The following is a 24682-nucleotide window of genomic DNA, read 5'->3' as shown; positions in this document are numbered from 1 at the left end:
GAGCCAGGAGAGAGCTGTGCTGCTCAGAGTCAGAGCAGAGCAATTGTAAAAGCCTCCTGCGCTTTTGGGCCTAAAAATCTATAAATTCGTAAGACTAACAGGAATGGCGTGGTGACTCATCCGTGCGGCAATCAAGGTGTCACAGCAAATCAAAAGTTTCCATCGCTTCTTTGAGACGGGGATTCGGAGAAAATGCTGACGGTAATTAAAAGAATTGCTCATCCCTGGCTGTGAAACTGCGGTGTGCCTCATAAGATATGCGTCTTATCTCCAAACTATTTATGGCTCTGTCTTGGGTGGTACGTGCCAGCACCCAGAGCTGGGGAGCAGGACGTGGCTTCCCAAAACCGGGTGTGCTGCTGGTGCCTTGTGCCGTGTGGGGCTGGACTTGGCATTTGATTCTTTTCCCTGGTGTTCAGAGATCGGATTTGGTCCTCTCAGGTGCCATYATCTGTTTGGATTATTTACTGGGAGCGCAGTTCCTGTGCTGATCTTGCCATGCCTGCTTCTGTGGATGCCTAAGAAATGCTCAGATGACGGTAATTTGCAGTCTCAGCCTTTGACCACTGTTTGTGCCTTCACGGAGAGTCTCAGTTTCTAGCCAGACTGATTAGTTAAGCTGCAACTGCATCATTGAGGGGATATTTCTCATAAAAGCTGTAGGTTTTGCACGTGAGGAGTAACTGCTCATTGTGATGTCTTCATAATATATTCATCTGTGTCTCCTTGTTACGTTTTAGATCTCTGAAAACAAACTCAGAGTAAGTTTTGTAGCTGTAGTAAAATAATTTGCTTCAACGTCTCACTATTAGATGTCACAACACACTTTTGGTTATCCTTCTCATGTTTATGGGGAAATGGCAATGTGAAGAAAGATTAATCAATCAGGAAAATGATCTGTTATTTCCCTTCTCTTTTCRTCTGTTCCAAAAACCCGATGGGCTGCGAGGCAAAGTGTCTCTAAGCAATGCATATAATGTATGCGGTTACTGCATGCTCAGCAGCCAAATGCAAACATTGCAGAGTAGAAACACAAGGTTTATCTAAAAATAAACAAAAAGGAAACAGAAATCTGTACTTCAGATTCTACACACAAGCTGTTCAAACAGTCAGATCTTAATAGTAGATTTAAAAGTGTCAACAGCAATGGCCTTGTGTTTTTGCATGGTTAAAACTTGTCAGCAAATGCAGTCTTTTGAGTGATAAAAACACTAAAAGGCTTACAACAGACTGTCCTTGGTGTACTGCAAAAACAAGGAAAAAACCTCACAGGAACAACAAGTATCTGTTGACCTGGGGTCGACATGGGAACCGCAGGTCACTGTTGTAGGCTGAGAAGCTTCTTGAGGAAGGAGCAAAATCCATGAAATCACTGCTTTGCTTAACCACGCAAGTGGAAGGTTAGAAGGGAGCAGACCTCTTCAGATTATATTTAGTAACTATGAAGATTTTGCTTCTAGTAGTTGCTTTGCACCACATAGTATTTTTCCCACCTCTCCTCCCTGCTCCTCAGAAAAATTTCATCCGATCCAATCCGAAAGTAATCATGTACTCATCAGCAATTTTTCAGCAGACCAGGCAAAATTATTCTAAAAGTGAAAAATGAATTATTTTGCTCTACATATGTTTATGGACGGATGAGCCAGGCCGGATCTATTTGGGAAGATGTAGGGATGGGACGGTAGCAAATAAATATGTGATGCTTCCAAATATTAAACTGTTCCCCGATGCACTCTTGTAAATTGAAGTGACTACTGTTGCTGTWAAGGTTGGCTTTACACATATTTTTTGCTGGTGTTGACATCTACTGGATAAATTTGCTACTGGCAGGAGGAATACTCTCAGTTTCAGAGAACAGGAGAGTGCAGTCCCCTCCTCTCAATGCACTGCTCTGCCTTGCACAGTCTCAGCACTGCCTTTTTGTGTTGTTTTCTTTKTGTTGTTTTCTGTTCCCAAAAGTGTCCTGTGAGCAAAAATTCAATTTAAAGATAGTAAATGGCAAACACATTTGGGCAACAGGCTGATGAAACAGCTGCTGTCTTTCTCCTGTAGACCTGGATTTTTCTGTTTTGCCCAAGGCAGTGAAGGGAAATTAGTTTATTAGTTTCACGTTGGTCACTGGTGAATATCATCCTCCCTCACAAAAATAACACTTTAATTCTGCTTGATTTGAAATAATTGACCGATCAGGAATGAGGCATGTGAAGGGAGCTACCAAGACRGAATTACACCGTTGGGCTGGAAGATCAATTGTTGGGGAGGAGAGCTGAGACACTGCAGCCTTATATTACACCTGCCTGTTTATTACACTTGGCCTGAGGGGAAGGCAATGCACCATTCTGATCTGTTGCCTCGGAGAAGTATGGATGTAAAATGAATGCAAAATAAGGGAACTGCGAGTTGGGTTTTTATGTTAATACATTTTATATTGATATTGAGGACATTTCAGTAAACAGAGCTTCTAGTTTATAGAACAGCATATGTGGTTTTCCTTTTTTCTATGCCAATATTCTTTCCTAAATGTGGTTTAATTTTTATATTTTTTTTAGATTCTCAATAATACTTGTAGTGATTGACTGGTAGCAGTAGCACAAATACTTAGTAAAATTAGTCCCACTGGAAGATTACTCAGATGCTACAGCTCCTCTTACTCCTCCTTCCTCCGCTCTTTCTGCCTGTTTTAATGATTTCATTTTAAGAAGAACGACCTGAGGCACAGCAGAGAGAGAAAAAAAATAAAAGTCACAAGAAAAAACAATAGATAGACTTATGCCTTGGCAAATCCTGGAACAGAAGCAAGTCCAGATGTTTGCTATACAGGCATTTGGCATGTATMTAACAGCCTCACTACAAGACTGCATATAGAGTTTTTGACAGTTTGGTGGAATGAAAATGAATGATTACTCTTCAGAATAAAATGCAAACATTTTGGCCAGTCATTGCAAATCTAGTAGTTTTCAAGTTATATTCTTAGCTAGAATCTTGGAGTTCTTAAATGCATATTTAAGTAGGTGCTTGCTGAACATGGTTTGATTTCTCTGTAGTATTTAAAGGTTCTACATCACCTAACATATCTTGAGAGAGATATGGTGAGTGGTTCATGATCTGTTTCTTATTTGATCCTGTTATTTCTAAAGCAGCTAATTAAAAGCTGCAGACCTCTGGCCCAGAAAAGGTGGGCTGCTGATTTCCTGCGTTCAGCAAACAGCCTTCACCCAACAGCTAAAAAAGTAAAATATGAGTCACTTGGGGCGATTTTAAGTGAGAAGCAAGAAAGGGGGGTGGAGGAAGTGGTAACAGGAATAGCTTTTGAGGAGCACAGGAGCAAGCAGAGATGCAGTTAACAGTGATATGGCTGTGGTATTAATTCATTAATGGTGGCACTGTCCCTCTGGTTCTTGACGCATCGCCTTTCAAAACAAAACAAAAATAGCAGGTGGGTGTAAGTGACACTTACTCTGTTGGACCAGCTGAAAATAAAGTCAATCCATTTTATGAAACGTGRTTAGGCCACAGGAGGTGATGGGCTGTGGCTGCAGATGGACGTGGCTCTGGCCAGCTCCAGCACTGGGAAGGGGATATTTTGATTTGAAAGCCCCAGGAGTCTGCAGGTGAGCAGCTCAGGATTTCCAGCCAGGAAAAGGGGTGCCTGGTACTGGACTGGTGCTAWTGGTTCCAGTGCCAAGAAGCAAAAAGATGGGAATGTGCAGAGAAACTCTTCTCTCCAGATTCTCCATGACCTCTAAAGTACAACAAGAATATAGGTGTCTCCTCAAATGAAGAGCGAGCTTGTGAGGCTTTGTGAGTGGAGATTAATGACAGTAACATATTTAGGGCACCAGAAACTGGAAAAACTGTAGTTATTCCCCGTGGGTCAGGGATCTTGCATCATCTCTGGGAATTCAGTTTCTTGCTGGAGGATTGGGATAACTGCACCTTCGTACCTCAGTGTGCCACAAATCACATTAAAACCGTGAGGGTCTTTGGATGGCTGTTGCTGTGAACTGTGCTAGTCTCATGTTCAGTAAATTTAAAAGACATGTAGATGTGGCACTTAGGGTTTAGTGGTGGACTTGGCACTGGTTAATGGTTGGACTCGGTGATCTTAAAGGTCTTTTACAACCTAAATGACTCAGATTATTTAGTGAGTTTAGTGGTTTTTTTTGGATTTTTTTTCTTTCCTGATGCATTTTGCATAGAATAAGCTCTTTCTATACACCAGATGGTTAGGGACTGTTTCGTGCTGTAAGTGTACATGTGCTCTTGATTTGGGGGAGTGATACGTGTCTCCTTTTAACAAAATGTGTGTCAGAAAGTTCTGTGTGTCAGAGGACGTCAGTCCTGGAAGGGAAAATCTATTACTTCACCCGATTCTGGCTGAAGCTTTTTAAATGTGAACAGTKATGGGGTGGGATGACCCAAAAATATCCTCTGAGAGGGAAATTTGAGGTACGTTTTCTTTATTACAGCATTTTGCAGCACTACAGGTGATCCAGAGATYTTAGGCTGTAAATTACACTGCATTTAACCCTTAGCATGGCAGAGAGCTTTCTCCTGCAATAGTTTTGACTGATTGATCAGTCTTCCTCAGGGCCTGGAAATTTGAGAATAGCGGTAAATAAAAAGAAATTTCTCCTGCCGTGTCCAAAATGTAATTTGAAAACCTAGTCCCCTTCTCCTCCCACCCCCCCCCCCCCCCCACCCAGCCAAGAAATCATCCCCAAAAGAGCCAAAATCCTGCTAATTAAATTTTGCAAGATTTATTTTGTGACATTTGGCAACACTGACAGTAGCTTATTCYACATTTCTGCTTTATTAACTATGAAGTCTTAGGCAAGATTAGGTATGTCAGGTCCTGGCAGCCACTTAATGCATTTTGAGAAGAATGCCCGTTTGCCCAGAAGAAATCCAGTCGTGTCCCTGTCTCCTGTCCCCACCTGTCCCCGGCAGGCACCCCTGGACCCTGGCCACCAGTTGTCACCCTGCCAGCCCCTGTGCCGAGGTGCTGGCCACCGGCTCTGCCGCGCATCTTCTTGCACAAACCCTCCACGAAGTGGCCTTTAACACGGCAGCTCTTGGCATTTGGTTTTCTTTCGTTTGCTTTTCATGCTAATGAGATAATTTAATTAGGGAAGTCAATGTTTTGGGCAGTGTTTTGCAAGCAGGAGTGTTACAGAGGGATGCTGTGTTTTTCTCTCTCTCCGTTTTTAACAAGGCTGGGTTCCAGACGCTGCCAGCTACCCTGGACCCTGYGGAGACATCGCAGGAAGTTATTACGCCTTTGTGTAAAGTTCTGGTGGATTTTCATTTAGAAAACTGCTGTGTAAAATTTCAGTCTTTTTGCTGTAGAAGGACCTTGGAAAGACCAAGAATCTGCAGCAAATGGCATCTAGAAGTGATTTTGGGGACTGGAGGGTGGTGAGGGTTGAATTTTGCTCTGAGATATTTTTCTAAGGGTGGGGGGATGGTTTGCAACAAAGCCATGGGGGAGAACCAGATTAGCTGAGAGATCTTACCATAAAATCCCGAAGAGAGAGACATAGGTTTAGTCATGTTCTCTTGGAGTTAGGATCTTTATTCAGATATATATCCCAGATCACTAAATTTTGACATATTTTCTATCAATTTATAATGGACAATAAGTACATGTGAGAATGGATGGAAGCCTTTTGGAATAGTCCAACAAACWTTTATGGTCAGGAACATCCTCAGAAGGAAACCCCTGCAGCTGGTGTAAACATCATGGGTTTGTGTGTGTCCAGGTTTGACAAACACCATGATTCAAGACTRGACTCACCTTCATCCTCTGTCCCATCAGTGTGAGCAGCTGGACCACTCTGAATCTTGGTGGATTTTTCTTATCCTTCCAGTGCTCATGATCAATGAATTGAAGGATGTGTTACCCACTCCACTCACATTGTAAAAAAAACTAGTGTCTGAAAAGCAGATTACTGTATATAGTAAATTATCATATCGAAGATAAATTTTCTAGAAGCCTGGTAATAAAACATACACTTAGAGATTTAGACATTTTTTAGTAATATGCCCTTTCTTTTTTAAGAAAGTCATATTCTGTCGACTGTAAAGGAAAGAAACTGTAAGGTATGGTTTCACTCACCTTGTGGCTGGGTTTTTCTTTTTAGTTGGATAGTCTAGTTATCTTTTTACTTACCTAAAGGGAAGATTTCCATATGCATATGAAATACTCAGAAATAAAAACTTCACGCACTTTTCTACAATATTTTGAGATAGCAAAACAAAAGTCTCATTTTTGCCTCTTGCATAGTGAACTTTCTGCTGAGAAGACACCGTTGTGTTGATGCTTAATTTTTTTTTTATATGTCCCAAAGCATCACCTCCTCCAGCATATATTTGGAAAATTAAATCCTATATAATCTCTTAAATCTACTGCTCCTTTATCACTTACAGGGTTAGGATTTGGGCTCTTTTTTTCTTCCTTTTTTTTTTTTTTTTCTTTAAGATCTGATTGTAGCAAAGCAGCTCAAGTCTCTCTGCCTTGTCTTGGATTTTACAAGAGCTTTACAGCTGTTTACAAGACTAAATCAGGGGTTTAAAAAAGTAGACCTTGCTTGATAATAAAGTTGTTTCCTTGCCTCTCAGATATTTCTGGATCTTATCTTTCTACACAGCTGCTTGTAGTTCAGCTTTACAGAATCTCTTGATTGGATTCCTTCTGCCTTTGTCTAACAAAGAGTTCTTTCACTGAAGTCACCCAAACAGAAAAAAAAAACAGAAGGAAAAATTGTGAAAATGGATTAGTCAGATCCATGTAGGCTTGTAGCAGTGATTCCATATGTGTCTAAGAAAGTCTTTGTAGGTTATAAAAAATGTTGAGCTCGAATAAAACATTTTGCTTTGTACATTGCTGAAGTGAAGAGCTGCTCCTGAAGCTGCCAGGGCTGCTGATACCTTATTTTATTTTTATTTTCTTGAAGGTATGTACATGTGTGACCTGACAGTTGAGTAACATACAGAATTTATGGTAATACTGATACATTTTGGTGTGATTTTGGTGCCATATGCATAAATTACATCTTCAGACCTGTGCCTCTGGAGAGGTTGTTGTGTCGGTAGGCTCTGATAAAACTGAACGCTGTAACATTTCCCCCGCAGCATAAATGTGAAATCATCCAAGCTTAGGTACTTAGACATCTTCCTTTTTATCAGTTACACTTCTTCATGCTRGATCTGATTCCAGCAAATCTCTCTTCTTCCTCTTCCTTTTTTTTCTGTGTGGATCTCATAAAATACTTAGGCGTTACATGCACTTAACTGCTTTTGAAGCTCTCTAATGGGCCATTTTACCTGTACTTCCATTTATCCTGTCTGAAAACACGTAAGATTATTTAGCTGCTTATTTTAAAGTTTCAGKCTCTTTCTTTCTCCTTTTCTGCCATTTCCCTAATGACCATGTATCTACTTCCGTCGCTGTCTCCCAACCTCTCTCRCCTATCATGTTTCCGTAATGTTATTATTTAAAAGGTAAATTTAGAAACAAATGCTTACCCAGGAAAAATTTAAATTAAAAGCTTGACCTTTATTTTTGAAGTCACTTAATGAAGTTGACTAATAGTCTAAGAAATCTGATTCTCTAGCTTCAGACTGGCTGAAAGCCTGTTTTTCCTTATATTTATATCTGCGAGGACAGGCACTTTAAGGAGACCTTGACTAGATAAGCRTGGAAAGCAGGGAAAAAGCTGCTCCAAGGCTCGAGCCGGACTGTCATTTAGAGAAACATGAATAGGAAGCATTTTTTCTGCAGAACAGTGAGTGTTTTGGGCTCGGGGGAAGAAGGGCTGTGTTTAAATGTATCGAGCATAAAATGAAATGTTAACCACTTGAGTTTAATAAATCTGCAGCAATGATCTGTTTGAACCTGGTAAGAGGCCTGAGGACAGCACGCTGYTATCTCACACGCCGCTGGTCTTTTCCTTTCCTCCGTGTGTTTGTGTGGAAGCCGTGGAAACAAGGAACAAATGAGCTTGCATAAGAGATGTGGTAAAAAATGAGTACCAGGAGGAGGGYGTTTTTGTGCTAAGAAGGTAGGAGGATTTCCAAATGGCCACAGTGAATTTGGAGGTTGGATATTGTCATCTGGGTAGATGCCCTRCATTTGAGCCCTGAAAACACTCACATTTTACAGAAAAACTTTATCAATTCTTATTGTCCAGCAAACTGTTAATGTGAGATATTTCTAAAATTCCTGGTTGCAGAAAAAGCTACATTCCCTGGCAKGGGTACACTCACATTTTACTTTCCCTTCAGAGGGATAGGTTTCATTTCTTTTTATGGTTTCTCTCACCTGCTGCATTGCATGTTTTGGCCTTGTGAGGCTGGGAGAGATCCTGTCCCATTCCTCAGAAGGTGTTTGGTATTTTTTCATCAGTCTGTTCCCCTTCCCTGATCCACCCTCTCAAACCCTCTTTTTCTGAGGGTCACTGATGGGGCAGGGATCAGGTGCAAGTGTAATCCTCAGGGCTGGCTCCTGCACAGCCCTTGTCTGAAACAGAGCRGGCTGTGTTCTGCCTTTCTTTTTGCAGCACATGCTCAGTGATGCAGTCTTTGGGACTTTCTGCMTTGCCATATCACTAAATCTCATTTCAGATTTGTCATGGGATTTGTATTTACCTCTGGTTGCTCTGTTCTTTATCTTATAGACCTTTCTGCAGCCCTCCCTTAATACCAATTTGATCTCCTTTTTTTTTGCTTTGAATTTATCAGTTCATCCAGTAACTGCTATAGGTTTCCCTCTCTTCTTTTCTTTTTCTTTAGTGGGGTGGGGGATTTTTTTCCCCCTTTAAGAGAGTTTTTGTTCCTTTTGGCTGCACCATAAAGTCCTTTGATTCCATGTGACAAAAAGGAACACGCTTCCTCTACTTGAGATTAAAGACACTCGGCTACWCCAGTGATTACGTCTTGAGTAGAGGGTGAGGGAAGCCCTGTCTCACTGACTTTCCCACCTTCACAAGAGAGTGTCAGCTGAATTGGGTGTGCAGAGGGGTTTTCGGCAGTTACAGCATGCAGTGTGCCTCCTCATGGACTGCTAGCCTGAGATGCACAAATCATACATTCTTTGTGTTGCTGGCTRTGCTGCATCGTGATTTTATGGCTCTGATGTAGGGTCGATGTATCTGAGATAGCTCGAAGCTTATCTGCTCTGCTGCTGGCTCCTACGTGCAGCATCATGCTAGCTCAAAAATCAGCCCCAAAACTGAGGTTGGTAGATCTGTAATGAGCTAAGACTTGGGTGGAGCAGCGTCTAAAAAACGGGATAAAAATCTTTCTCTTCCCCAGTGCTGTTGAGGGGTCTAAAGCTACATAAGAGAAAATGCCTGCCCTTGAATGTTGAGGAAAACTTCCCTTAAAAAGGAAGAAAACTCCCATAAATTAATTGTAGCTATTGACTTTGCTGTTTGTATTAAGCATCGATGCTTCTTCACTATCTCCCCAAAAGGAGACTTTTGTTTTATTTYGTTTTGTTTATTTATAGGGAAAAAAATTCTCTAAGAGCATGTCTGGAAAACTGTAGCCTAAAATCAGGTTGGGGGTGATCAGCCAGGGGTGGGGTGATGGCTGGACTCAATCTTAGAGATCTTTCTCAACCTTAGGGATTCTGTGATCTCTGACTGCAGTGGCTGCTGCCCTCCCTCTGTGAGGTTTCCACTGGCCTGTGTCTCTGCTGTTTCTCAAGATGGTTTATGCTGCCCTGTGTCAAGTTCTGTGCAGAGGAATGTGATGATTATGCTTGACTCGAGACACACTCTTGGAGAAGTTTTTCTTATGAGTACAGAATATGTTTAAAGCATTATTATTTTGATTATGATCATCGACAACAATAGTCTAGACAAGGCATAAACTCTGGATCTAAAAATATATTTAAAAATTAGCTAGTCTGTTCACAGCTCATTTCTTACCTCACCCAGCAGCTATTTATGAAAACATTTTYTATTCTTTCTAATTTTAAATAGCAAGCACTTGCAGTTGAATACTCATTTATTAGATACTTATCCCCTCTGGTTTTTCTGCATATCTTGTTGCTGTCAAGTATCTTTGTACCCAGCCAAAAACGACATGTTGAAACAAGTAGTGTATATTTAATACAGTGTATTGTAAAGAAAAAAAAAAAGGAAGAACGATGTTCTGCCCCAGCTTTTATTTTTTTGTTGGAAATACTGTGAAATCCAGTAGCTGGACTGGGAAGTGAATTTGCTCATGAAGAGGGCGGTGGGTTTTAAGTAAACTCCTTAATGYGTGGCTTAGTCACAGGCTTTTTTTCCTGCTTGTTATTGACGTAGTGTCCTGTCAGTCTCATCTGATAGTAGCATTGCTGGGGGCAGCGTGTCTTGGATCCTGTGGCAAAAACTGTTCACTGCTGACTCGTGTGCTGCTGAACTAAATGTCAGATGTGCTCAGCGCTGTGGGTGGGTGGGAGATGCGATTTGGTTCTCCCTGGCTGCCTTGTCGAGCCATACCCTAATGCAGCTCGTGGAGATCCTCAAGCTCCAGAGGAGAAAAGCATTCCATCGGCAGCACCATCCCAACAGTCACAAAACACAGCTTCGTACGGCAGCAGAGGCTTTGGGATTAAAAGGAAACTTTTTCAAAGGCAAGGAATAAGAAAAGTATAGTTTGAGATTGCAGGTTGCAGTTTACAGGCTCTTTTTTTTGCCTGACTTAGCAAAATGGTTGTAAAACAAATGAAAGCGGAGTTCTACCTGYGGAAATTCTAACCTTTAAAGACACTGTGTTTAGCTAGTGATTTTATTCTGAGATAGTTTTCACCAGAGAAAAGGTTTGCTGTCTTCACCTCTACTAAAAGAGAAGTTTCTGTTTTCACTACAGCATCTTTYACAGACCTGGTGTCTCTGGGTTTTGCTGTGGTCATTGTACAGCTGAGCTCATATGGTCCTCTGGGAAATACACAATCAGCTTTCTGAGTGAACATATCAGATGGCCACAAAAGTACAAGACAGAGTCATCAGAATCATTAGAATCAGAGTCACCAGAGTCATCAGCCCTCAAACCATGAARCAAACCTTGCATCACATTCCACTGGGGAAGAAAATAGTTGTGTWAAGAGGAATGTTGATTTTATGATCCATACCAGCAATACTGTGGTGTAGTCTCCAGTACCAGCTCTTGCTGGWGGTGCCCATTCCTGCAGAGGGGTGGTGTAATCATCAAATGCAGCTTCCTGGGAGATTTGGGTTGGCCTTTTGTTGAATATACTGATTGTGGGAAGGAATTTGGCAGGGTTTTGTAATACCCATTTATATTATTGAATGTTTAACTGAGGAAGTCTCAGTTGTCTCAGGTTAGTAGCTCTCTAGTGAACCAGGTGAACCTTTCATCCTTTAGACATATGATTAGTTTTGTTTGCCTTTTTAATTTCTATCCGGTGAATAACTAACACAGTTGACAGGCACAGTGTTTCATAACACATCTAAGTTTTATCTCTCTTAAGTTTCTTATCTTTAAGTTTCTGAGTGAGTTTAGTTCTGGCTCCATCCACAGTCCTTATAAGCAGATATTCTTAGCATTCRTTTTTGTATTTTAGAATATGTGAAACAACATTGCTTTCACTGACCTGATGTCATTATTACAAAGAACTTAGTGGATTGTTTGCTGCAAATAGAATAAATCAGGTGCTGCAGTGACCTAGATACTCATTATTTATTTATGGAAATAAATACCTTTAGCATTTATTCATACTGTTTCTTCTATTGCAAATGCTGTAAACTTCCACTTACTTAGAACTCTGCTGGGAAAATAGCATTATTGYCACCATTCTGCACGTTAGGAGACCTTGTCAGGAAGACTTCAGTAACTGCTCTAGGCTGYGTAACATATAATTATCAGAACTAAGATTAGATGTTGGGAGTCTTGACTCCCAGCATTGTGTTCAGACATCTCTCACCTGGCAGATGAAATCTGTGGATAACAAAGAYTGAGGCATGATAAGGACAGGATGATCACACAGAACAACTTGGTMGTTTGGTCACCTATGTGTATTAAGTGTTTTAAGTCTAGCCAGGAGCATGGTAGGAAGACAGAACATGTTGGGCTGCCTTGGAAAGCATCCTTGCTGCAGGGAGATGTCATGGAGTGAAATATTCCTGTAGGAGCTTCCAGTGAGGAGGTCTAGCAAAAAGGAGAGAAGGGAGCTGTGTGAAGCAGTGTTTGGCTTTGAAAACAGAGAAGCAATGGATAGATTTAGCAGGTGGATGTTTTTTCTCTTTGATCTTCAGGATCAATATTTAGTCATGTGTCAGGTGCAGGAAAGAGGCTGCAGAAAGGATCTGAAGGCCACTGAGAAAACTGCAACATGGAGCTGTTGGGAATGTTTTTTATTATCAGAATATTGAATTATGACTTTCTTCTAACTTGGCTTTTCACAATTTGTTTGCTGTTGGGTGTTCTTGTGTTGAAGAGTTTGGGCAGATGGTGTTTCCTCAGGTCTGTGTGGCTGGGCTGTGTCCTTGTACCTGTCCAAACCCTTTCATTTGTGTTCCAGAGTAGAATTCCCTGTGACACTGCCCTCCTAAAGCAGAGGAGGCACACTTTAGGTGGTTATGGAGCACAGTGCTGGAACCTCACYCCCAACTCTTTGTCTTTAACCTTCCAGGCAGGCTCTCGAGTTCCCTGTGAGACGAAGCCGCCCTCCTCCGAGATGTCACGGCACCACAGCCGGTTCGAACGAGATTACCGTGCCGGGTGGGATCGCCGGGACTGGAGCTCCAACGGGAACCACGTGGGCAGCACCAACTGCAGCAGCGCCGCCAGCACCAACAGCAGCTCCCGGCCCGGGCTGCTGCCCCTGCCCATCGTCCCCTCGCGCCTCCCCACGCCGGCCACCGCCGCCTGCACCACCGGCAACAGCGATGTCATCACCAGCCTGGTGGCCAACTCCTCCCCGGCTTCCAGTACCAAAGTAAGAGTTCATCCTCTGCTGGTTTTATGGGGTTGGTCTGCTGAAAGGGGTGTTAGAGATTGAGCACCACCTGCCCCTTTKTAAGGCTCGTGTTGGTGGGATAGCTGAGAGTAGGAAGACAAATTTCTATGGGCAGTCTGTGTCTTTTTTGTTATTTTCTGTGTTGTGCTTACACTAGAGTAGGTATTTGTTGCTCCAAGACTCAGTGGCCTCATGCTTCTGAGAGGCCCAGGCAGAGGAAATGTTTTCTTCCTTTCAGCACTGCCTACATTTGGGCTTTCTGTGGCTTTCCCTGGAACATGTTGTTCCCACTTTTCTTTTGGAAATGCTCTTCTTGTCTGTTGACCAAGGCAGAGCTGTGGTTGACAGCACCTGGATCTCAATCTCATCCAGAGGGAGCAGAAAGTCATTAAAGGCCATAATTCTGGCTGAATGGTGTTTTTTCTTCTCTTTAGTKGATAGTTTCCTATAAGGTTCTCAAAGCCTTATTTTCAGCGCAGTTTGGAGTGAAACAGTGGAGCTGCTATAACCAGGCTCGCTCATTTGTGCAAAAATGCACACTGAGKAGTAAGAAAACGTTAAGCACCAAAGAATTGAAATCACTGGTAAACCACTGGGCTTTTTTGTTCCAATATATTATCAGAGGGAGAGATTTTTCCTTAAAAAAAATAGCTCTTTYAGATCTGCAAAGTCCAAGTTGATATTCTCAGGGAAAGTTGGGCTTTCCTTTTGCATGCAGATTCAAGTAGAACAGCTGGGGACCAGAAAACTCAAATGGCAAATGGTGAAGGTGACCACAGCACTGGCAAAGTGAGACAGAAGCACTGCTGGGTTTCTTTTTATGATATTTAACATTTTCTTTCAACTTGGTTTCATTTTAATAACTGGAAGTGCCAAATGCAGCAGATGTAGACAGAGGGAAAGGAGACAATGAAGTTATTTAAAGTAAGCCAAGAGCAAGCTGAAATTTTGCTGCAGTACCATTATTATATTGATTTTTTTCACACTGTAGAAAAACAAGGTCAGTGCTGCAGAAGGAAACATTAGCCCAAAGTGTGATTGGTTGTAAAAATTTGCCATGGCATCTTAAAATTATTTTCATTTGAAAGAAACCACTCAGATTCTGATCAAAACACTTCTAGAGTACTCCAGATGCTATCCACTGATAGATGCATTTCAATCATGCTTTGTCTGGAGATGATTGAGGCAATTTTGGAGCCAAAGCAGTGGTTTCATTTATCATGACCTTTGTTCCTGGGTCTACCCAGAGTCCAACAATTGTCTGGAGCTGATCAGCCCTTTTCCCAGATGTTTAAAACCATTTTGAAGCTTACCAGTGCTAGTAAACCATGTGTTTATTGGGAGAGAGGAGGCAGGAACAGCAAGTTAAGTGCCTTTTGAACATATGCTAGATGTGAACTGTCTTMTAAATTACCTTATTAGACAATTTTCTGATGACTTTCATTAGTAAGAATGTTTTGGCATGAATAGATCAAAAGCAATAAATAGACAAAAATGGAGGTAACAGGAGACACTTTTTATTCTGGGAACTGTTAATCAGCTGTGTAATCTCCCGTAAAATAAATGTGTAAAAATGCATAGAGTTTTTGCCCCAGCTTCTTCTGCTGTGAACCAGCTAAGCAGCTCTAAAAATTCAAACTTGCATGTGTTAAAGAAGAAAAAACTTTGAAGAAGTGAGGTAGATAGGTGTGGGGGAACAGAGATGTAAGGGCAGGGTGTCTGGCAAACTTCCAAYTAATAATGAGAAGTAGTGTCAGAAAAACATCAGGAGCTCATACACACTCCCGTTCACCCTGCCTGACTGTGTCTCTCTCCTTCACACACAGCAGATTTACACTTGTGGTCAGCAGTGTGACCAGCCAGGGCTTTTCCCTGGTAGAATCCAMCTAATGGCTAGGGCCTAAAATGAAGAGATATACAATATATGACATATAATGAAGAGATCACAAGTTAGAAAAACAACATGGTTCCTTTTAAAAATAAAATAATAAAAWYTAAAAATATAACAATATTTTAAAAATAAACCAAGCAAGTGCTAAGTTGCTTTGAGCTGTGGAGAAATCATAGGCTGCCTACTCTTAGCAACCATTTTTGTCAGCATGTTTTTGGGGTACCAGCTCATGGGGAGCAGGTGTCACCTAACAGCTGGATTTCTTAGTTCTGTCTTGGGAGTGGGCTATTTGCTGGCTTTGCTGCCCTTCTGYAGGCTGAACCTTCCCCAGCTCTAGGGCAGGTCATTAAACTCAGTGACAGGAGCTGACATGGTGGGTAAGGTGTCACAAAGCAGGAAGATTGATAACCTGGTCTCCTTGTCTCACTGTCCAAGSAGATGGGTACAGCAGCAGTGTTACCCCAGGCTGAGGACAGAAGGGTCTCTCACTCCCATCCAGTTACCAGTTTGGACTTTAGCATATCTTCCAGAGTTGGTTTGGAAATCTCAAACCATAGAGAACTACCATCTGTAGCCCTCCAGTTTGCATTCCTACTTATTGGTTATCTTCCCTTTAAAAGTTTTTTTTCTTCATTTTTTTGGATATCATTTAGTCTGCATTCAGTCCTTTGGTCCTTTGGTTCTCCAGTTTCCTGCTATTGGCTGGTTTCAGTAGCCTCCAAATAACTCTGAATCTTTTGCATCCCTCCATTCTTCATTTGCCTTTGAAAATATGGGTGCTAAAACCACATAGATACTCAAACCATGTGCATCCTTTCAGCATCAGACTCATCGTTCCCTTGCATAGAGATGAAACTGCTCCCTCCTTCTGTTTCCGTGTCTGTACAGCTAATAATTGCTCCAGACTTTTTTGCCAAAGTGCTAAGTCAATAGTTATTAAAAATACATACACATGGCATCATCCTCAGTTATGAGTTATCAAACAGCTATGGTCTTGTCAAAGACTGAAGTGAAGTGTGTTTGACAAGACCTGTCTTCTGTATTGGCAGATATTGGTCATATTTCCATCCTTCAGCTCAAGGTTAACTGAGTCCTCAAGTGACAAATTTAAAACGGGGGAAAAAAACTTCTTTTATCTCTGACTTGTAACTGGACTATGTGACTTGCTGTGTGGTGGAATTGTTCAGGGAATTCATAGATAAATTGTTTTAAGGACCACTAGTCTACCTAATCTGGCTGAACCATGGTCTTTAAAATTATGTAAATGTATGTAAGATTAAAGACTTTGCCGCAACTTACGTGATATGAATAGAAAAAGCATCAGAAAGGAGAGGAAAAAATGAAACTTCAGCAGGAAGCTTAGGGTATGTAAGACAAGCTGTGAGGGGGTTGGGTTTGGTCTCTGTTTTCATGCTTCTGGAAGAGCTTTTCACTACTTTCTGTGGATGACTTTAGAAGGTTTTTATTACTAATTATTAATGTGTAGCAGAACTTTAAAACTAATTATACTTTGCAGACCTTTGAAATTTATTCTCAAAACATACCTGTAACCTTCTTACCACAGATGCTTTGGTGCAAATCACGCTTACTGGCTCTGCCACCTTTAAGTGGTTAYGGATGTTTGGTCTGAGTTATTTAAACAGAAAAGCTGTCTTTTCCCGAGCTTCATTTTTTTGCTGAACAAAATGACAATGAGTCTTTGCATTGATATAACACATTTCATTGGAGGCTGCCAGCAAATATCAGAAAAACTATTTAAACCTCATCAATTCTAAGAAATAGCTTGATGCTGTGYAYCCAGTATATTGRCAGGGAAAGTGAGGCACTCRGARGTGGTGATATTTGGGGTTTCTGCTYATTGTGTGCCACTATGAGCAAAGTTTCAGCTCTTTTACTCAATTTGGTTTTTCTACCCTTATTCTGTACCAAAGAGTTGTGCCACAGACCAGTASCAGAGGCTGCACAGTTTGGAGGGATGAGTCCTTTGCTGGAGATACTCCCTCAACACCTCCACCAGCAGTCAATAGGAAAGTGGAAATCTTGCCAGTAAACTCTKTGTTTGGATCAATTTGTCAGACTCTGAGCTCAGCCATGTATGATGATTGAGATCAGGGTTGGTGCTGTACATTGTGGAGTTTGGGTTTTTTTTCTGCAGTGAGGTCATTTATTGGKCGAAGGAAGCTATCCAAGAAATCCCTGTAAGACTTCAGCACTGCTTAAGATATTGGCAACAAAACAGTCTGAAATTCATTTAAGGRTGCTGCACAGCATTCCAGCTATGTTTTCTGTTCATCTCAGCAGCACCTTCATTCTTTGTTGCTTTTCTGAATTACTTTGCGAGTTACTTGTACAATTTTCTCCATCAAAGCTCCTGTATCACAGCTTCAATTTAGAAGTGTTGTCATGGRCTGTAATTTGAAATTTTATTACCAAGAGATTTTTTGGTTATAGAACATTTACTTTTATCATCTCTATATTATTTTTAAATGCCTGAAAARATTGATACATCAACAGAATCTGTGCACCACCAGGCGAGATCTAATTTTTTTTTCAACCTTAATTTTAAAAACCCTTTGCTTGGAACATAAATTGATTCTTCAGCCCCCCAACACTTAATGATTTGTTATTCTCAAGGTTAAACCTATGACAAATTTTACAAAAACACCGGTCTTCAGTTTTTATAAGGTTTTCTCTAGTTGAGCTCAGGGATAGCTGTGCAGTTTTAAGTCTTTAAATAGTGTAACTGAGGCGTGATTGTGGCCTCTTGTTCTCACTGTACTCCTGCAGCATTTAAGACTTGTGTGTTTTTGCTACCAGAGTTTATCCCACTGTGGTTAGCCACAGTTATGATGTGGGAGGGAAGACAGGGATGATAAAACATTTGTTAACCTCTCTGGAAAACCAGGCAAGAATTGCAGGGGAAGAAGTAGCCACCACTGACTGTGCATCAGTGCAACTAAATAGCTTTAAAAAACAAGCGGGGAGGGAAGAAAATTCTTACAGTAAAGGAAAAACAAGTCAGTGTGGCTGAGGAATGCACTGTAAAAAGGAATAAAGGGAAACAGCATGGAAGTAAAATGTTATATTCTTCTTTCCTTCATGGGCCAAAAAAATGTAGCTCCAGTAACAGCAGCCTGCCAGATGTAGATGATTTGCTGTAGGTTTCAGGATTTGTGTTGTCTGTTTCTCTTTCTCTCGCTTTGGAGGTGGTGATTTGCTGAGTTGGTGTAYGGCTTCCACAAATATTTAAAATATTGATTAAGCAGAGGAAGAATAAACACGAATTGTTTTTCAAGTTACGCCTTATGTTGTACATGACTAATTACATACAACAATTTGCTCTGCTACGGTAACTGAAATTTATGTACTCTTTTTATTATAAAASATAAGACGTTTGCATAAAGAGAGAGATTATAAATATTGGAATACAACAGTTGCTAGAAAACAGTCGAAACATGTGGTGATGAAATATATGGGATTTGCTCTTCCAGCTTCTCTGTGAAAGCTGTTCTTCCACTCTCAGGGTTTGTGCTGAGAGTTGGTGTTTTTTTTGTCACCATTTCAGATCGTAGCAGTCCAACCCAAGTGCAATCATGGCAAAAGCTGTGTTAAAGATCCTCAGATTCTTTTGGCAAATTGCTGTGGTGGGACACAAGGCTTCAGTCGCTGGATATCAAATTGTAAAAGTATTTTTATTCCAGGAGCACATTTTTACCTTTGGATAAATTTTTAAAACAGAAAAATGTCTCGTTTCATTGGTAAATGAGATGCAAGCCTGCTCCCACCTAAGCAGAGACTTGTGATGCACATGAAGCTCTGATTATGGCAGACCATGACATGAATGTTTAGGAAATCAGAGCAATGCCCAGAGTATGTAACACTCAATGGTTTGTAACAGAACAATAGGGATAGGTTTTCCCCGGCACCCAAATCACATTCTCCTGGTTCTTTAGGCTTGAAAATTCAGTAAGCTTTGTACAGTTTACCTTTTGGGCTGACACACCGTTTAACTGGATTGCAGATTCCAGACTGAGCCTTTTGTGAGTAGTCTGCAAGCAAGGAGAGAGAGACAATGTATGTTGGCCATGATGTGCCATCACGCCAGCCCAGCTAGGCTGAAACCAGCAGGGTGCACCAGAAAAAAATACCATTATAGTGTCATCCTTATATCCTCAAATAAGGAAGTTCCATTAAGAGTTGCATTTGTGAAATCAACAGCTTGTACCAGTAATGAGAGGAGGAAAGAGATTTGGTCATTGGCTTTCAGGACACTTTTTTTCTTTCTTCTAAATACAAATTGGCAAAAAATGTCTGTGAATTGAACTGAGCAATGACTTCTGCTGAGGTGATCGCATTGYGCTGCTACAAAAAGGTTACAACACCTGGGAAGTGTTTGTACCACCAAGGGAGAAGAGAGAGAAGGGAGATCAGTGGTGGGTTCTAAAACTGAGAGGATGAAGGCATTGAAGTAKGGGAACCAATTCTTCCCTTTGAAGGAAGTGGAGATGTCTCAGGTGTTTTTCAGACTCTTCCAAAWGGTTGTTCCTAATGATTTGCAGCCCTAGGGAGGGCTTAAACTGTGCTGATAATCTGCCACTTCCTCTTACCATCWCATTCCAGTGTTTTTCCTCAGATGTATCTGTACATATTTTTAATAGTGTAGAAACTGGAACATACAAAATGTGGCTTTAATTTGTCAACTTTTGAAGATACTTTATTGGACCAAAATTGGTTGGAAAGCCCTGGCATGCTMGTTAATCTGTAAAGTCATAAAAAGCTGCTTGGATTTTTTTACTCACAGTGTGTTTATCATCTGTTGAAAGAGCTAAGAGGTCTGGTCAGTCTCTAGGCCCAGTTCCATTTGAAGATGAAAGGCAGCATTTTTGCAGCACTAATTGACATCGCCAAATACTTACAAGGTCACAAACATGACAGCTTTGGATAAAGAAAAAGGAGTATTTCTGGGCTTTGGCACTTCAATGAAAAAGTCTCTTGACTTMCAAAAGGGATAAATATCACTCATAAAACATAAATAAAATTTGTGTTGGCCAGGATTTAAGTGCTTGATTCTTTAAAATTATTTAAAGTTCTTCTTATTTTCTTATTTCTTTCTCAGCATTACTTCACTTTTACGTGTATTAGTTGCAGATTATCCATTCAAAATGCAGCAAAATATATACTTCTGCCATTCAGGAGTCATGGGTGTGACACTATAAAATTTGTCCCAGCATCCTGTCAGGCTGAAAAAGCCTGGGAGCTGCCTTTSCTGTGATTTGATGTGGGTTACTAGAGGGTTTATTTCCAAGGAGCAGCACTTCTAAAGGAGGGMAGGTCCTCTGAGTCATGGGTGCATATAATCCCGAGGTCGCTACTGCATAATGTATTGTCACCATCAAACACAGCCACGAAAAGAATTTTACAAGGAATTACTTGGTGGTTTCCTGTTATTTTGGCTGTCAGTGCATAATAGATAGGGTCTGGAAATTGTTTTCAGGAAAGCTGATCCTTGCCCACCAAGGTAATTTCTGATGTTGGTGTTGCATGGAGAGGGTAATGTCAGAGAAATCATTGAGGGAGGGGATGGCTTTATTGAGGTGTGAAGGAGCCTGATATAAACAGTTTGTTAGAGGGCTGATCTACTACTTGTGTGGGATGTYTGCATACCATAATTTTTATTGTAATGGGAAAACAATGGTAATTTTTTAAAAACACAGTTTTCATGCATAACAGAAGGAAAATGCATTATATGACAAAACAATATTTTCTTAATGACATCAGTTTTCTCAGCTTGCAAAACAAATGAASAAATTAATGAAAAGAAGGAAAGAAATAGAAGGGACAAAAGTTTCACCTCTCCCTATCATTTCTGTGGGCCTTGAGTTCCTGCATGATACAACACTTGTCTGTGAAGCTGATAGACACAAAAATAAATGTCCCTGGGAGTGATAAACAGGACATTAAACTGCTCCCTGGCTCTGTGTCCTGGGAATGCTGCACCTTCAAACACCAGGCACCAGCCGATGTGCTCCAGGGAGCTCAGATCAGCCCAGGCTGACACTCCAGACTGACGCTAAAGCATCRCCACTGCCCTGTCTGCAATCCTGAAAATCCTCTTGAAAGAATGCCCAGGCCTTGAAGAGGAGCATGAGGATCTCGTGACTGTGGCGTGAGGCGTGGGCAGCCTGGGCTGCTCGGAGGATGGGCAGCGGTGCCAGGGTCGCGTTACAGCGGCAATGCCCCGTCCTGTCCCCACTCAGGGGGCAGAGATCTCCTGCAGAAATGGAAATACACGGACTCACTTCCTTGGGAGTGGGCAAAACAGAGGCTCATTGTCAATGCCTGTGAGAGAAACGTAGGGGAGGCCATGGAAGGAATTCCTCACACTTTTTCCTGACTCTAGTTTCACTCTGTAAAAGCAGCTCTGATGAAGATTTATAATCTAACATTGCTTTTAAAAGAAGCCTGTGGAAAAGAAGGGTGTCCAAGTTATTTTGTTGGGCTTTCTCTTGAAATTTGAGGCATTACTAAATGTTCAAGTGATGGTTAGCTGCTGTAACACTCTGTTCTTGGATGCAGTGGGCACTTTTCAGGAAACAAAATGCACGTTTACTTTGGTTTGGAGGAACCGACTCTTCCAAATTCTCCCAGAAGTTGATTTGCCTCTGCTGGTTTTGGTTGTTCTCTGCTCCTGTCAAGCTGAAACATATGTGATTGTTACCCACTACAATTTTACATGACCAAACTGGTTCACTTTGGAAAACAAAGCTTGTAGAAGTTCTGCAGAGAAATATGTGCTGTCTGTGAAGTGGTGTTTGTGTGTAAAACTATATACACCRACTGTATAAATAATGAATAACTAGTAATAAATTCTTCATATCATAGCATAATTTCTTACTGTTTATGATCTCAGGTCTTTTATGGTAAGCCTGAAACAAAGCACTGAGAAGTATGTGAATAATATTTACTATAACTAAGTTGTTGCACAAACATATCCAGAAAAAGAAGTTTTCTTGGCTGCRTAATATGAATGTTTTAAGATTATATACTGTTTATGTTATTATGTATAATTAAAGCTATCGTTTCATTCCAAAGGAATATAATGTGTTACACAAAGCCCATGCATCCAAAATTACTGAAGTAATGCATCAGGAATATTTGCCAGCCAGCAAGTGAAACACCCCCAAAGAGTGATGCTGGCAAAATTTGACCACATGTTCCCCTGGAAATCCATATTATTTTCCAGAAGTGCCAGTCTTTGTAAGAGGAGCTCACAGAGGTGTTGTACAAGACTCTGCAGAAGGATCCTGCAGTTCACTCGTGACAATCTCCTGGTGGCCAGGAATTGCTCAGCTGCTGCTCAAGAGCCGAGCAGACGTGGCTGGGGGCCATCCTGCCTGAGCATGGAAAACCTGAGCAAGCTCAGGTGAACAAGGRAGGTGTGTGGGAACAGGGACAATCACAGAATCACTGATGTTGGAAGGGACCTCTGCAGATTGTGTGGTCCAGCYCCGTTGCTGAAGCACGTTCACCTTGACCCAGCTGCCCAGGACCATGTTCAGGTGACCTTCAGTATCTCCAAGGAAGGAGACTCCTGTCCTCTCTGGGCCACCAGTGCCAMTGCTCTGTCATCTTCACAGTAAAACAATGCTTCTTGCTGTTCGTAAAATCACAGAAACATTTAGGGTGGGAAAGATATTTAAGATTATTGARTCCAACCATTAGCCCAGCACTGCCCAGCCCGCACTAAACCATGTCTCCAGGTGCCACATCTACACATTTTTTAAAACCTTCAAGGTTTTTTTTTTAAAAACCTTCAACCACTTCCCTGGGCAGCCTGTTCTCAATGCTTAAAAATTTTTCCAGTGTACAAATTTTTCCCAATATCCAGTCTAAACTTCCCCTGGTCCATCTTGGGACCATTTTCTCTTGTCCTATACCTTGTTAGGTGGGAGAAGAGACTGATCCCCACCTTGCTACAAACTACAAGCTCCTCCTGTTGGTGCCCATGCTGGGCATGAGTATAGATGTAGGGTCCAAAACTGAACAAAGTCCCAAAGAGMTGCAGAATCTCCATAGGAAACACTGCAAACTGAGCTACACGTGGCCAGAAATATTCTGATCTAACATAAAATGTGCCTTGTTTTGAGTAGGAGGGGGCCAAGTGATCTGCAGAGATCCATTCCAACCAAAAGCATTCTGTAATATCCTGACAAAATCCTAGAATTTAATCAACTCTTCAATAAATTTCCCAAGGCAGAGGTTTTGATGGTTTGCTTTAAAACAAAACCCAGAATCCTCATCGGCCAATAAATACCAGAACTTCAGATTTATTTTAGGTCTTCTGAGCCTAACTCCTATCTTGGCATAGTCATCAYAGTTTTGCTTTTGAACAGCTTGTTTCCTTTAGAATTTTTGCCTCATGCTGGGATGGAGTMAGACTGAATAATTTATCTTCCTTTTCCTCAAAAGCTGAGCAATAGTTATACCCCACATGGATTTGAGACATTATTATCTTTCTAAGCTTCCATTAATTATCTTTATCATCCCTTCTTTTAAAGGTCTAGCATTTATCTTTGCAAGGTTCTTCAGGCTGGATTATAGAAGAGAATTGAAGTGTATTAATTCCATTCTTGCTTATGAAGTTTTAAACTCCATTTCATAAACATTTTTTTCCACTGCTCCCAATAATTCTTCTGGTAGTTTTCCTGTGACCAAAGTGTCTGATGTGTAGAATTGATGGCTTTTAGGTCATCGTGCACATGAGTTATTATCTCAGATGCACTGCTTTGATTAAGGCACACAGATGTGTGCAGGTTTTGAAGATATGGATCACACATGCTTTGTTTGCAATKTACAAAGCTGCCATTCACTTTATTTTCTCAGCCTGCTTAGAAATATGAACTGCTCTACAATAAAGTTTATATGCWAACTCAGGAGCAGTGCAGGATAATGCTATTTCAAGTTTTCTTACATCTCATCTTACATGTCATCTCAGCTATGATTTGTACAGCTGTTTCAAGTCTTACAGTAAATCCATCTTCATAGAATCCTAGAATGGTTTGTTTTGGAAGGGACCTTGAAGTTCCAAGCCCCTGCTATGGCCAGGGACAGGTCCCAGTAGACCAGRYTGCTSTGAGCTCCACTCAACCTGACCTTKAACACTTCCAGGGAWGGGGCAGCCATCTGGGGCAGCTTCTCTGGGCAACCTGTGCCAGTGCCTCACCACCCTCACAGTCAAGAATTTCTTCCTAATCACTAACCTAAACCTGCTCTAAGTTTGAATCATTCCCTCTTGTTCTGTCACTCCATGCTCGTGTAAGTCATCTCTCTTCACCTTTCTTGACAGCTCCCTTCAGGTACTGGAAGGCTACAATTAAGTAACACCAAAGCCTTTTCTTCTCCAGGCTGAACAATCCCAATTCTCKTAGCTTTCATTTCCATTTTCATGTTACGTGGATCATTCCCAAGTTTTCCTGTAAGYTGACAATGATTTCTTTTCAAAGGGATGGGGCAGCCCAAGTCTGGTGTCATTGCTCTTTAGAGACTTGAGTGCATCTCTTTAGAGACTTGGGATGACAGAGGATCCTTCCAAAATTACCAGAAGTCAAAGAGTAGAGCAAGACACCTCTAAATTCACCCAGACTGACCCAAACTGACCACTCTACCTTGTGTTCCACTTCAGTTCCCTGTGGACTGTGTTGTTCTTCGGGTGCTGGGGGTTGGCTTCTAAAATAGTGCAGTGGAGTTTTCTTGGGAATGGAAATGGAAAGAGAAAGAACAATGCACACGAAAGTCAGCAAAGGAATTTCTGGGAAGGA

The 24682-nt window shown here is 41.3% G+C and overlaps 1 protein-coding gene across 2 annotated transcripts in view; it reads left to right on the top strand.

The window, feature by feature from the left end:
• Positions 1-24682, top strand: part of KLHL29 (kelch like family member 29) — a 321222-nt gene that overhangs the window by 68724 nt on the left and 227816 nt on the right. For both annotated transcript variants that reach the window (XM_057390429.1, XM_057390430.1), the window contains exon 2: positions 12647-12952. In XM_057390429.1, the coding sequence (XP_057246412.1) occupies positions 12692-12952 (261 nt within the window). In that variant the 5' untranslated portion in view covers positions 12647-12691. The remainder of the gene's footprint in view (positions 1-12646; positions 12953-24682) is intronic.

This window comes from Malurus melanocephalus, unplaced genomic scaffold, assembly GCF_030028575.1.
Source record: "Malurus melanocephalus ecotype Western Australia unplaced genomic scaffold, MMel_1.1 scaffold_26, whole genome shotgun sequence".
NCBI classification, from domain to species: Eukaryota; Metazoa; Chordata; class Aves; order Passeriformes; family Maluridae; genus Malurus; species Malurus melanocephalus.
This window is presented reverse-complemented; position numbering and strand designations above follow the sequence as displayed.